At 42.6% G+C, this 14,899-nt stretch overlaps 1 protein-coding gene across 4 annotated transcripts in view; it reads left to right on the top strand.

Annotated features, from left to right (window-relative positions):
• The window catches only part of LOC116843145 (putative phosphatidate phosphatase), a 32,941-nt gene that overhangs the window by 14,127 nt on the left and 3,915 nt on the right, over positions 1 to 14,899 (top strand). For all 4 annotated transcript variants that reach the window (XM_032813284.1, XM_032813282.1, XM_032813286.1 and 1 more), the window contains exons 3-7: positions 5,840 to 5,944; positions 6,072 to 6,274; positions 11,508 to 11,565; positions 12,644 to 12,820; positions 12,938 to 13,030. In XM_032813284.1, the coding sequence (XP_032669175.1) occupies positions 5,840 to 5,944; positions 6,072 to 6,274; positions 11,508 to 11,565; positions 12,644 to 12,820; positions 12,938 to 13,030 (636 nt within the window). The remainder of the gene's footprint in view (positions 1 to 5,839; positions 5,945 to 6,071; positions 6,275 to 11,507; positions 11,566 to 12,643; positions 12,821 to 12,937; positions 13,031 to 14,899) is intronic.

Raw genomic sequence — 14,899 nt, 5'->3', positions numbered from 1 at the left:
AAAAAGAAAGATTAATAGCAGAGTGTGTGCGAGCAACTCTTTTCCTTTCACTTCACGTCGGAGCGCGCAGATCTTTTAGGTTGCATGCTCTCGAAACAAAATCTTCGACTGCGTTTCCTCGCCGGAAACGAAATGAAAAATGTCAGCAGTCGCTGGAGGAAACCGTACGTGCTGTGACGCGTACGTTGACGTTGTATTTTCTCCGTTTAATCGCGAATAAATTTTCCTCTCCTCCTCCGACGTGTCGCTGTCCCCACGTGACTTCGTTTACGAGAGCGATCGGCACGATTCTACTTGCAGTTTACGCCTATTTATAGGTTTCGCGTATTTCTCTTGCTCGAATGTTTAGAAATCTGTGCCAGCTAGCTTCGACGAATACATCGAATTCCCGTGACCCCATGGGATTCTCTCGCTCTAATAATATTGGGAGCCTATGGTCCGTCATTCCAAAATTAAGTTTCACCGTAGCCGCGAGTCTGGAAAACTTGTGGAAGGAAAAAGGTGCCGCGCTTCGCCGGCGTTGGTTCCACTTATTTCTGGAGCTGTTACATAATTTCGTGTCTTTCTCCCTCGCGTGTCGGAATCTCTGTCGTGAATTTTTCGCCGGATACGGTGCTCAGTCCTCAATCTGTGTCACAAGATCGATGCACTCTCTTCGTTAGGTCTCCTCGGAACTCCGAACGTTTGTCCGACGTCGCGCGCCTTGCGATTCGCAATTTGTGGTATCTCACGGCGACGGGGATTCCTGCTTTCACTTTGGGCGAAAGCGAACATTTCGAGAGGACGTCATCGCGAAGTGACACATGAGTAGGAAACCACTCCGCTTTCGGGCCGTTTCAGTCGGTCGGCTCCGGCAAAGACTCCGGCAATTCTCCGTTTCGCCCTCGACTCTTCAAACGTCAAGCGCTCCCGTTCGTTGCTCTTTTTCGTCCTCTCACCGCACCAAATACGAATTAACGCTGTCACCGCGGGGCGAGAACAGCGAGTAATTTCGGGAGTCGTGCATAATTCAGAGCACGTGAAATTGCGTGCGCTCCTCTTCGTGTGCGTGCGAGCGCGAGAACGAGGGAGAATAGGGGACGCGAAAGAGGGCGAGAAAGGGAAAGAGAGAGAGAGAAAGGGCGAATAAATGCGCGTTAGTCTCGTCAAAGGATGATCAGAGCACAAAGAGAGATCCTATTATAATATAATGGCGGAGATTAAAGGGGACCATAATTTCCTTTGGTGAGTCGCGTGCGTATTCCCGGCGACAACCATCTACGCACGTTTACCGTAATCCACAGGGTGTCGAGTTTTAATAGACTCTGTAATGGTGTCATCGTTGGCCTCGCGGGTCATTTCGCAAGTTTGGTCGCGTTTTTCTGCAAAAAGTGCACGTTAATAATTATTACACTGTAAAAACTGATGTGTTACATTTAACATTTCATGTGTTTCAAATCGTCCACTTTCATTTATGTGTGAATTTAACACAAAACAAATGTGGTAAAAAGTAACACGCATAATATGGTAAAAATTAACACAAGAATTTAACACTTGAATACCGTCAGGGATCACGGTTTGTGTTAAATTGACATATGTATAATGTTAAATTAACTAAAATAAAACGTTACTTTAACATTTGAGAAAAGTATTAATCTATGGTTTTGATGAAATGAAAATATTAAATTGACAATCTACGTCTGACATATTAAATATGTCAATTTAACACAACCTGTGATTCCTAACGATGTTCAAGTGTTAAATTCGTGTGTTAATTTTTTCCATATTATGCGTGTTACTTTTTAACACATTTGTTTTGTGTTAAATTCACACATAAATGAGAGTGGATGATTTGGGACACATGAAATGTGTTAAATTTAACACATCAGTTTTTACAATGTACACATAGAAAAAATTATTTTACTACTAAGAAAAATGATTGCTCAATTTACCTTCTTTTAAATAATGGTTATCTTCAACGAAGAATATTTCCTTGATAACAGTCTTAGAATATTAAATTTAAAAAATCTCAAAAGAACGTACTGAAAAGGAGACTTTATTCTCTCTTTACAAGAATACCATAGAATTTTATCAAAGTTAGTTCGATTTTGTACGTTGAGGGAAAAAATATCTAAGAAATGAAAAGTATTTATATTCGTGCGATGGGTATTAAATAACATATTTACTTATGCTAACATAAAATAATTTTTAAATAAACAATTATATTTTCTTCGAATTTACAAGAAAATTTAATTTTCTTTTAATTTAAAATTGTATTCTTTTTTAATTTTAATTTAACTTCCTCGATTGAACTTCTTCGACTAAACTTACTACAAATATTGTTTACCTGATTTAAATAAACAATATTTGGTTGAAATAAAGAGAATGTAGATTTAAGTAAATATGTCAGTGACACCCATCAAGGAAATATTTGTTGATTTTAATATGATTTTTCTCTCAGTGTAAGATTCAGAATGTATTTTACATAAATTTGATGGCTCATGACGAACTCACGATAGTTCTGCACATATATAAACTTATGAGACACTTGAAACGAATATCGTTTACTTGAAGGCAGTGTGTATTTTTCTGCGTGCACGACCTCGAAGGCTTTAATAAGGATGTCGAACGTGGAATTATTGTACGAACTCGAGATAACCGACAATTTTCTCAATTTGACGCGATAATTCGCCATAATCGATCGGTCTTCGGAGCAGGTCGGTCATGGCGCAATTGTGGCTAATTGCGTCTCTTTAATTAACATCCTATTTGCATCCACCGCGCGGTCTGTCCTGCCAGCGCGCCGTTCTGTCGCGGTAAATACGTCGCGGATCCGGCAGGTAATTGCTAAAATGAACGGCAAACAGCGTCCATCCGTGTAATAGCTTCGGCCGCGCCGCCGTGGGACTTCCTTCCCGCGAGAGAGTATTCGTGCTTATTTACGTAGCCGAGCGTAGTGGAAGATGAAAGGGGATCCTTCTCCGATTCCGCGATCGCTTTTACGTTCGTTAAGCGAGCGTGCCGTCGCTTGTTCCTGCGTTTCTACGCCGGGAGGAAATGGCGGGCGATTATATCGCGGGGAAAACACGTCGCACTGTTAATTTAACTTGATAAAACGCGCCACTCGCGTCGTGATTAATCGCTAACGAAGCGGAGATAAATCTCAACTCTTTTCTTCGCGGGCGCGCGTGGAATTACCTCGCGCCGAACTTCCCGCGGAGAGATCGCGAGTTTCTTCCTCCGCGGGACGGAAAAGTGAGACTGCTTGGATACCGATCACGTCGCCGTATGAGAAATACTAAGCCATGACGTCTAAAAAGTTGAGGTATAAAGTCACGTGTAAAAAAGACTTGCGAGGAAATCACACGGGCTGTTCGCGACATCTCCGAAGGAAAAGGACGATTGCGCAAAACCAACGACTGTTTGGAGTTAGCAATAGTTTCGCGAACATTTGATATCCTCGATTAAGCTGCCGCGATTGTAATAATCATAATTTGAATATACACATATATTCTACATTGAAAGTTTAAATATTCATATTTAAAAACCAAATCAGCAAGAATAGTTAGATATTACATGCAGAAAAATGCATAGTGCATTCAAGTAAATATTAATTGTTCCGAGAATTTTATAAGTTTACATCCGCAAATCTATCATAAGCTCGTCATAAATATTAAATTTGTTCAAAATACATTCTAGATCTTAATATATAGAGTCCTTCTATATAGAGTAATATATTCTTATTAACAGAATAAACTCTTCTTTATACAGTAATGATATATAATTATGACTATATGATCAAATGCTTCCTAAAATTTATGATAAGTACACTTCAAAACTATTGTTGAGCAAATATTCTTCATTGAAAATAGCTATTACTTCAAAGAAGAAACGTAAGCTGAGTAATCGCTTCTCTTAGCAGTAGAATGATATTTCTCTCTGTGCAGTATTATTAGTGCCATCGGCACTTCTGCTTTATCGGATACTTTTCACAACGAATTGTGATACGCTGACTTTTTTTTCTCGTCGACCGCCAGTCACCGGGATTCCCCGCACCTACCTACCTACCTATCTACCTATCTACCTACCTACCTACCCACCTTCGCGTTCCTGCGCGGCAGTTTTATAGCTTTTACAGGTGCGCACATTCCTGTACCTGTATGGCGATCCGAGAAAGATTTTTCTTCTCACAATCCTTCTCCCTACGAATAGAGTGGATCCCACGGGGTTTCTCGCGACCGATCGCCTTACTCTCTAGTCCCTTCCTCGCGCAGAGGAGAAAGGGATCGCTCGCGTCTCTCGCCACGTCGCTCTGGATTTGAGTAAGAGCTCACATTAGGTAGAGCAGGTAGGGCAGGTAAAAGCGGCATACACCGTAAACTGGGCGCACTGTATCACCTGACTGGCGATGTTTATCCCGCAATGTAGCCGGTTAATTTATTTTGTCAAGGGTACGTGTGTGGAATCTAGAAAGGGTATAAAGCGAGAAAAAGAGAAGGATAAGGGGAGGAGGGAGGGAGAGAGAGAGAGAGAGAGAGAGAGAGAGAGAGAGAGAGAGAGAGATGGCTGTTGAGCTGCGTTTTCTCTCTCAGAAGTACCATCGCCTTTGGTCAGCCATTGGATCTTTCTTACGGCCCGACAAGGGTCGTAAAGCAGTCTCGGAATGAAAGATTGTATCGCAGGTGTAACGTACAAGCTGTCTTGGACGTGTCGGATATTCAGCCGGTGATTCTTCATCAACAAAGCCGAAGTCGATCTTTCTTTGAAGGAAATATTGTTGGTTCTTCGTCCTCCTTCTAGAGACGCTCGGTTTTCAATATCATACACTTGTGATTACGGTGATGATTAACTTTTTCTTACGATAATATTTAGTCGAAACTTAATTGTTTACAAGTTTTACGACGATTTTAAAACTCTAATTCTATAACTGTCTTTTTTATCTGTATCTAATCTCTAAGAAATAATCCATCAGACATATGATAAGACATTTACATAAAATAGCGTGAACAATTCAGGAATTAAGAGAGACCTACGAGTCGTGTACTGGATGTTGGTGCAAATAATTTTGGGGATTTTTCGAAACATTAAGAATCAAACAAATGTACGATATTAACTTAATTTAATTGAATTAAATGTATAATTATTGGAACAAAGGGACATTTAACATGGAAGATACATTCGCCGCGTACGTTGCAAGTCTGAAAAACATGTTATAATCGAAATAATTACTTACCTAAAACTTTTATAACGCTGCCGAAAACGCCTTCAACGACGTTCCGACAGCGTTACTTTGAAAAGGCGGAAGTACAAGCGCTGCAGAAAGGCACCGCCTTGCACATTCCACCGGCTTTGGACGATCAGGCAATCACCGCTGTTATCAAGCCATCCCCCCTAATCAGAATTCGGGGGTGATATAAACGATTAGAGTCGGATATCCTACGAAAGAGAGATTAATTGGTAACACGCGCGCGAGACGCACGTAAAGATTCATTACAACCGCGCCCGACGCGAAATATCTAGTTTTCCTGTCAACTCTACCGCGAATGGGATCTTAGTGTAACCGGAACAACGCAGAACTCATCATCGCGGGCGCAACAAACATTTCAGCGTGTATGTCAGACAACATGTCGACAGCGGTATGTTAAGTACTATGTTATCCCATTAAACAAATTATTCGTACTAACATCCAGCATACCACCTTATAAGTCTCATAGTCTTTATCTCTCTTAATTCGATTGTACATCTCAAGAGAGTCTGAATATATAGTTCTGTTTATTCAGAAATTCTTCTTCGTGCACTAACCGTGAACATTCGTCTCGAGAAATTCGCAATCTAAGATCGCGATCCACCTTGATTTCAGATGTTCATAGGAGAGTACTTGCACGCGAGACGCTGCACCGAGCAAACAGGGAAGGTACTGTTTGGATATTCCGTACCTTTGTGGATGTGCAACGCTTACGAGAAGGTATGTTTTGCATTCAAGAACCGTCCGATGGTCAATGGAGAAATACAATGAAAATACAAATATGAAATAAAACGATATAAATTGAAGAAAACCGAGGAGAATAATGCAACGTGACGCACATCCGTAGATCGGCGTGTTCCTTTTCGGCACGGCGTGCACCGTTTTACTCACAGACATCGCGAAGTACACCATAGGCCGACTACGGCCGCACTTCATGATGGTCTGCGTGCCTAACGTGAACTGCTCCTCGATTGAGAATCAGCACAGGTACATCGAGGACTTCGTCTGCACCGCGTCGAACATTACGGCGAGGAAACTCAAGGAAATCAGGTACAGAGTATTCTCACTCATCCTCGGCAAGGAACATCCCTCAATTTCTTTTTATCCTCGCGCCCAAATCGCCGTGTGCATTGCGATTTACGGTTGCCAGACAAAGAAAGAGAGAGAGAGAAGGGGAAAATTATAATTTACATTTGCGACGCAAGATGGATTGACGAAGTTTTAACGGTGTTAGGAAGAATTTCTTATCTTGAAAGAAAAGGAGAAAACAGAAAGAAAAACAGAAACTTGCCCTGTTGCAGTCCACAGTTTCTGCTTTTCTGCCAGCACAGATTCTGATCGGCTTCGGCCTTTCTGCTGAGGTGTGAATTCTCCCTTACATGGCACGAGAGGTTGACGCGCTTTTCCTCCTCTCCTCTGTTCTCCTCTCTCTTTCTTCTCTCTCTCGATCTTGCTCTCGCGGGTTCTCAGCGAGTCTTTAGGGCAATAGCCTGCCGCGATGTGTCCGAGAACACGAGCTGAGCTGTTTAGATCGCGTGACGGTAACAATTGCGACGGGCAATTACGGGCCACGGGCGAGGCGTGATAGCACGAAGAAACAAGGAGCGAAGAGACGGGACCGTCGCGCGTTCATTATTTTTACTTCATTAACGGAGAGCCGTGGAGACATGCGAGCATACGAGTGTGCGAGGCGAGACGAGCTTGCTGAACACGAAACGAAACGGTAATTTACAGTAATCAAAGGGAAACGAACGCGGAAAGATGACTACGACGGTCGCTTTAAATCGATTCGATACTCGACTCCAACCTCGCCGCTGACGTTTCGCTCTCGTTGCTCGTTCGTTGGATTATCAGTCGTTTGCCCATCCCTGCCTGCCGCTTATCGAGTTACTTGCGCTCGTCTTTTTTCCATTGTAAACAACCTTCGTTAATTTGTTCGCTTAGCTCACGATGTTCCGGTAATTTCGAGAACGCATATCGAGAAAAAATTCGAGTTCTCACACACGGAATGTTGTTTGAGTTTTTTTCTTTTTTATGTAAATTCTTAATTTTACTATGTTTTCAGTGCTGTAGGAGCAGAGTAAAGTTTACCTTGCTGAAGAACATAGTAAATTGCACCGGCACCATAGCAGATTTCGCTGAAAAAAACAAAGCAAGTGTTTTAATAGTACATTTGGCGATTCCTGAAATATAAGTAGCGAATATGAAATGAAAAAAACAGCGAACAGAATGTCGGTCTGTGTCTCGGTTCTACAGCAACTTTTACTGTAAAATTCTCCTCGTGTACGGCTAACAAAGAACGCGCAAAAAAAACTATCCGTTGAAAAGAAGCGCGATATCGATTAAGGGCTGAAGTTCATTCCTCCGGCAGCAATCTGAGCCGCAGTGTCTCGCGAACGTTATTAAAACGTCGTATGATTCAACGTTGCGGAGATTCAAGGTTCGCCAGGGCGTTTCCTACGAATCGATCGCATTCACCGCGTGTGTGGCCTTTGTAGTCGGCCGTAGAGTACGCAGCAGAGAAAGAGAGAGAGAGAAAGAGAGTGAGCAAGACCTTTTCGCGTTCAGGACGTGTGTGTGCCCGCTTGCAGGCCGGTTTTAACGGATATACGCGCACAAAAAGAGCGACGGTAGCGAATGACAATGAGCAACGCCACCGGGCAAATTCGCACGAGCGAGGTTCTCTCCGCTCCTCCGCTTACTTCCTTCGTGCGAGGAACGCTAACGGAAACGCTATTACACGCCCGAATTATCCGCGTACGCACCCTCCTTATTGTATCGACATATTCACGGTTTCCACCCCTCGGCCCTGCTTTTATTGGAACGATCGGACTTGCCTCGAGAGCGCGCGTTCACGTGCAGCGAACGTTTCGCGCTTGTTGTCGTCTGGATTTTTCGCTCCTTTTCTGCGCCTCGGATCCCGCGATTATTTCGACATTAGCTTGCGTTCAGCAGAGAAAGCTGCTTTGCAACTGTTGTGAAATTCGTGAATCTGATTGGCACATGCTCTTGGATTCAAACAAAATTAAGAGCACACTCCAATCAGATTCACGAATTTTACAACAGTTGCAAAGCAGCTTTCTCTGCTGAACGCAGCCAATTAGATTCACAAATTTTACAACAGTTGCAAAGCAGCTTTCTCTGCTGAACGCAGCCAATTAGATTCACAAATTTTACAACAGTTGCAAAGCAGCTTTCTCTGCTGAACGCAAGCTAATGTTGAGATCTCGAAATAATGGCTGAACGCAGCCATTGACACATGCTCTTGGATTCAACTAAAATTAAGAGCACACTCCAATCAGATTCACGAATTTTACAACAGTTGCAAAACAGCTTTTTCCGCTGAACGCAGTCATTGTGTGTGCACGCCGTGTATTGCACTTCCCGACAGTTAATTTCCCGGGGACAACGCTGAAGAACACGTGACGAATGCATTCGATCCGCGAGAGCGAATTAATTGAGTCCGACACTTACGGGACCCGCGACGTCGGTGGCGGACCATCTGAAACGTCTCTTAGTCTCGCTCCTCCTTTTGCACGTCTTTTGCAATTTTCGTCTTCAATTTACCCGGCAAACGCGGAACGGTGTTCCCACAAAGGCGAGACGCGAAGTGAGCGCAAAGAGCGAAGGATTCTCGCGCGGGATAGAACGCAGCGAAGTACCGAAGGATTACACGTGGCTCATTACTCGAAATAACTCGCTCACCGCGTTGTAGCGCGCACGTCATTATCCTCTGCGAAAGTCAGGGAAACGCGTCGGGAATAAATGCCTGCGATGATGACCGACCGATTGTTCGGACGTGACGCGTCGAAGAGTAAGAGAATGCTTCGGAAACTCTTATGAGAAGAATAGGTTTTCCTACGCGGACAAAAGAAAGATTTGCTACATATGGACAATTAAACATAATTTGCTGTGTTGGACACTTTTTCTTTGCTGCAGGAATCAATTTCCTTGCTGTGGTAACAAAAAAATCCGCTCCTGCAACAAAAAAGTAGCTAAAGCAGTAAATTATGTTTAATTGTCCATCTGTAGCAAATTTGCTGTGTTAGCCACTTTTCTTGCTATAGGAGCAGATTTTCTTGTTATCATAGCAAGGAAATAGGTTCCTGCAAGAAAAAGTAGCTAACATAGCGAATTATGTTTAACTGTCCATATGTAGCAAATTAGTTTGCTGCTGCAGCAAATTCTTTTTTCCGTGTAGGGGAACTGAGTCAGGCATTTCCGATTATTTCGACTGAGGAAGTCTGAAAATAATGGAGAGAAATGTGATAGATAAATTGCATTTTCTTTTTCTGAAATGTGCCTTTGGTCAACCTCTTTATATCTTTCTTGTGGAACTGACAAGTTGAAATTATGGAACGTAAGCAAGGTGTGGGTTCATGTATGTGATCCTAACATTTTTCTAATTTGTTTCTTTTCTTTTTGGCATATTAAAAAGACATTTGTACTAGGATAAATAGGAAATAATTTAACATGAACAAATTTTTTTTTATTATATACAAAATATTTTTTCAATATAATATCTCTAATTTTGGCGCATGTCATAAAGATTCAATGAAGCGATTATTGAGACCCTACTTTGTTGTTTAAAAGTTAAAACATACAAGCTATCTTAGACATTTGTAGGATGTTTATTTTAAACATTGATAAGAGCCCAAAGATAGGATCGAAATTTGTTTTTGTTGCACTATCATGTACTATATTTTCTGTTGCGACAATATTCTTTATCTTTCACGCATTGAAAGACAAAGACTCAACGTACATTTGGCTCTTACAGGGCTTTTGCCATTTTTTGTATCATAAATGTTTATTTATCATTTTTTCTGTTTAAAACATATCAAACTTGTCTGAATTTTGCTAAACTGCTCCAGCAAACCGTTAGAAGCAATTCTTCGGGAAATCACCGCTGATTCTTAGGAAGACTGTGACACGGATATCCGCGTGTAAGGACAAAATCACGGCTTATCGAGGAGAGGAAAAGGATGCGTTGCATAACACGTGTGTATGAGGCTTCGTTGACGTCATGTCGTGAAACCGGCCCGATCCAGATATCCCGCGAGAATGACGCTGCTGCTGAACGCACGCGGGGGAGTTATCTCGGGGGATCATCCTCGATTCTCCGTGGTGCATTCGGTGCGTTAGGTTCCAGAGTCCACGGAGACGCCGGGGCGCGTTAAACGATGTATAATAAACGCGCTCGCGTGTCTTTCCTCCGCGTGCTAGAGGAAGGAAGAGGAGGGAGAGACCGAGAGAAGAAATGGTCGGGCGTTATCATCGTGTAAGCGGCCAAAAAGAAGGAACAATCTGCGTGCGCTTATGTGTGTATGTGCGTCTGCGTGTGTTTTAACGAGGCGGCTCTTTCGGTGCCGCTTCGTACGGTGCACGCCCGCTCGAGCGTATCGCGGGTCATCCGCCCTTCGCGACGGCCCTGCGGCGGCAGGGACAGTTTTATGTATAGAGAGAGATTTGAGGAATGGAGGACGATATAAAGAGAGGCGGCACACAGAGAATTCATTCATTCATGATGCCCCGTCCGTCAGGGTCTGACGTTCGCGCACCGGTGGCGGTTGTAAGGACGCGTCGAGCCAGATGAAGAAAGACAGCGTAGAGTGCGTGGGCGCGCGACGGATTTCGTTAACTCGTCGCTAACAATGTCACCTACACGAGTCCTTGAGACCTTCGCGAACGGAGGATGCGTTAAGGACAGATCGCTCTGTCGGTGGCCACTTTCGGCCACCTCCGACGTGCCCTGATTCGATCCGCAAAGATGCAATTTGTTTTACATTATTTTTATTAATTACTATTGAAATGAAGAACGAGCGAGAGAAATGTCTACTAACCAAGCAAAACGCCGAGCTGCAGGTCGTAATCAACGCGCTGCGCCTACCGAATTTTTTTACGAGCTCGTTCTCTCTTCTTCCCGCCTTCTCACTCTCTTTCTCTTCTCTCTATTAGAGGGTAGAATCAAATCCTCGCGATTCCCTCCCGGCTTCCCCTTTTTTGCTCGTGAGATTCGCAGACAACCTCTTGCCTCGTCTCGCCTCAGCCTCTTCTTCGTCCTCCTCTTCGTATCCTCCGCGCTCGCGGCTACACGTCCGCTGTGATCGTAATCGGCACGCTGCACACCCCGGAATTAATCGCGATAGAATTAATAGCCGGGCCATTACGCGTGTATACGCGCGCGCGACGGATCTCCCTTCTCTCTTTCTCCCTTCGTTCCCTTGCCCGCGTGCCCTGATCGATAAATGAGATTTATTTGACACGGTACGATTGATCGTTGCAGATTATCGTTTCCCTCCGGTCACTCGTCTTTCTCGGCCTACACCATGATCTACCTTGCGGTAAGTTGGTCGGGTTGCGTGTTGCAGGCGCATCGATTTGCATGCAATGGCCAGATCGTAATCATTCGACGGGCCTAATACGAACGTGTCGGCCCGGACGATCGTGTGGCGAGTCCTCGAGTCCGAAGAACTGATTTGCATAATTTAATATGTGAAGCACCAAGAGAATATGTTGCGTATCTGAACATTCATGGCAAAGTCGAGTCAGTGCGATAATGATTGCGATTAGAATGAGATCAACAAATATTGGATATTAAACTCAGAGTCGTTGTAATTAAAATAATGAGCTATGTCGATATTGCGAAAGTAAATATTTTAAGTTAGTCTTTTGTTAAACCTCTCTGTCTTCCCCTTCTGATTAAAAAATTAGGACACTTAATTAGGCTCCTAATTTCTCGCATTGTCTTTCTCTTTTTAATGACGTCAGAAGCAAGAAAATGCATGCTAAAAATTCTTGCGAAATACATTGAAATAAAAATATATATTCATAAAGTAATACAATCAATAATTTATTGTAAATTAATCTGAATAGAAATAGGCGAAGAAATAGATTGGGAAGATGAATTGTGTCACGTTAATTTACGAAAAATTATTGATCGTTAGAGCAAAAGGGAAGTGCACGGAATATCTTACAAATTTGTTTAATCGATTGCAAGTGTTACTTTATGGAAATATATTTTTATTTTAACGTATTTCGTAAGAATTTTTAGCATTTTCTCGCTTCTGACGTTATTAAAAAAAAATAGACGAGGCGAAGAGCCAAGAACTTTAACGAGGCGCAGAAACAAAACAGTTTGATAACGTTCGCTCTTTTAATCACAAGTCAAGTTAACGAGTGTTACGAGAATGACATAATCATTCAAGATATCTTTCACACTCTTCTAAGTTTTTCTACTTGTAACTCAGTTGTACGCAATTCTCGCCGCTTCAACGAAATCTTTAATAACAAAGACATCGATTTATCTCTCGTCGAATGTCTCGTGACTCGAGTTGCTTGTCTCCAAGATTTGAGTTTCTCTATATGGCCGAATTTGAAGAGAGTTTTTAGAAATTGTGTAACGCTCGGCATTGTTTTTAGGTATATTTTCAACTGCGGATAAGATGGGAGGGCAGCAAGCTGCTCAAACACTTTCTCCAGCTGATATGTCTGATCACGGCTTGGTTTACCGCGATGTCGCGCATTTCTGATTACAAGCATCACTGGAGCGACGTACTCGCGGGATCTACACTCGGCGTCATCATGGCCGTGCTGGTGGTGAGTGTTGATTCCTTCAGTTCTCGTCTCTTCTGCGCGAGAGGGATCTCCGCTGTCGAATCACTCGCGTGATATCCCTTCGAAATTGTTGCTAAATCGGTTGTCGTTTACCTCCAGATATATTGCATAGCGAACCTCTTCGCCAAGGAGAAATCCGAGTCCACAGAGAAGCGCCAACCTACCGATTATGAGACGGAGATCGGCATGCAGGTGAATAATGGCACTGCTAATCACAACTGTTGACCTAACGAGCTCGCTCTTCGCTTGCTGACCGCAACAAGGCCGTGACTGTCTTCTAGCTGCCTCTGGAAAGCTAAGGTCAGGTCGTCGGTGACGAACATGAGATCTCGGGTCGGGATGTCGACGCGATATAATTCCCAGCCCGGACCCTTAGCGTCGAAATCTTAGGTCGACGGGAATTCCTTCTATACTATATATACGAGACAGTGCACTGCCTTACCGTTCTTTCTGGACAGCTCGTAATGAAATAGAGAAGAAGTAGAGCAGTTTGATCGAATTTTCTTCCGGGCCAGCTAGCCGTACGTGTGTATCCTTTGTGACATCGCTCGTAACGTGTAACAAGGCCGAGACAGTCTCTCGCAGGACTTAGGGACCCGTTGACGCTTTGTAAATGTTGCACAGGGAACGAGAAGAGAAGAGTAGAAAGAAAAAAAAGAGTACAGAGGAAATACGGCCTAACAGCGGCTGATGTCGCTGGAGATGGCGTACACATTTTGTCTTTTATCGTTGAGATAAAACGTGTGGTCGTTAAACGACGTGCCGGTGTCTGTTTTGCAGCGAGGAGCGACAGCTTTTTCTTTTTATATTTTATTATTCTGTTTTACGTTTCTTTAGCTTTTAATGCTCTCGATAGATTAATGCGCTTCAGGAGCTTGTGTGCTGTTTCGCGGTGTCGCGATTCAAGCGGGAAAAGGAAGAATTATTAGCGCGCGTTGCACGCGCCTCTATTTTATGGAATATTGTCGATAGAAGAAGTATTTATTTCTTAACCGCGATGTATTTATTTTTTACGTCCGATGGGTGCTTCGATCATTTTAGCGTGAATGACCGATATGTTTATGTCGGTAATGTAAACTACATTAATTATAATAGGTTTTAAGTTATAGCTTACGTTGGTTTTAGTACACGAACGGCTTACCTGTGCCGCTTGCAGTAATCGGAGACTATGCGTGATACTGTCTGTCGCGTGCGAGCGTCGTCTGCGTATCCGAAATGAAATTTACGCCACACTGGGCGGCAACTGGAGACTGGACGGTTCACAAGTGCGAATGCGTAATAGTATTTAGAGTATATATTTTACACGAACTCTTCCTTTATACACTATGTCTTTTTACGATAGTATTATTTTTATTTCGCGTTTGCAGACGACGCTCTTCTTGTGACGAGCTGCGCATCCAAGCAAGTCTCAAATATACACAACTAGGAAATTATTTTCATATAGTTGAGAGCTTCCCGTCATATATTGTACGCATGTTGGCCTATTCTGTGAGAGACGGATATAGTTGGTGAAGTAGAATCATGGTCATGAAATTGCGTGAATGTAAAAGAGACTCGGAAAGAGATGGTCGATATAACGTTAAGACATTAAATCAATTTCGAGTTTATGTGAGTATACATACGACTTAACACCGTAGTGATTAGCTATTGCGAATTAAACGTTATAATTATAACGTAACGACGAGCTGCCATCAGTAGAAGAACTGCGATAATCCTTATCCGTGATATATGCTGAGATCATACGGTATACTCTAAGGGAAACAATCACTTCTGTGAAAGTAAATAATCTGATCTTTGAAATTAGGAATTTATTATAAAATATCTACTTTCATTTTTTCGTCTTTTCTTGAGATATTTGTTTTCTTTCTTAGATGAAAGGCAACTGAAAAGATCTGCCTTATTCTTTTAAAATAGACGTCGTTTTACTTATAGCTTTGACTAAGTCTATCGACAGATTGTCTTTTCTAAAAATATATACATATACATACATATATATATATATATATATATATATATATATATATATATATATATATATATATATATATATATATATATATA

The sequence above is a fragment of the Odontomachus brunneus genome, unplaced genomic scaffold (genome assembly GCF_010583005.1).
Source record: "Odontomachus brunneus isolate Ranch 3 - 2012 unplaced genomic scaffold, Obru_v1 Obru_scaffold_030, whole genome shotgun sequence".
Taxonomy (NCBI): Eukaryota; Metazoa; Arthropoda; class Insecta; order Hymenoptera; family Formicidae; genus Odontomachus; species Odontomachus brunneus.
Note: the sequence above shows the minus strand (reverse complement) of the source record. Positions and strands in the feature narration are given on the sequence as shown.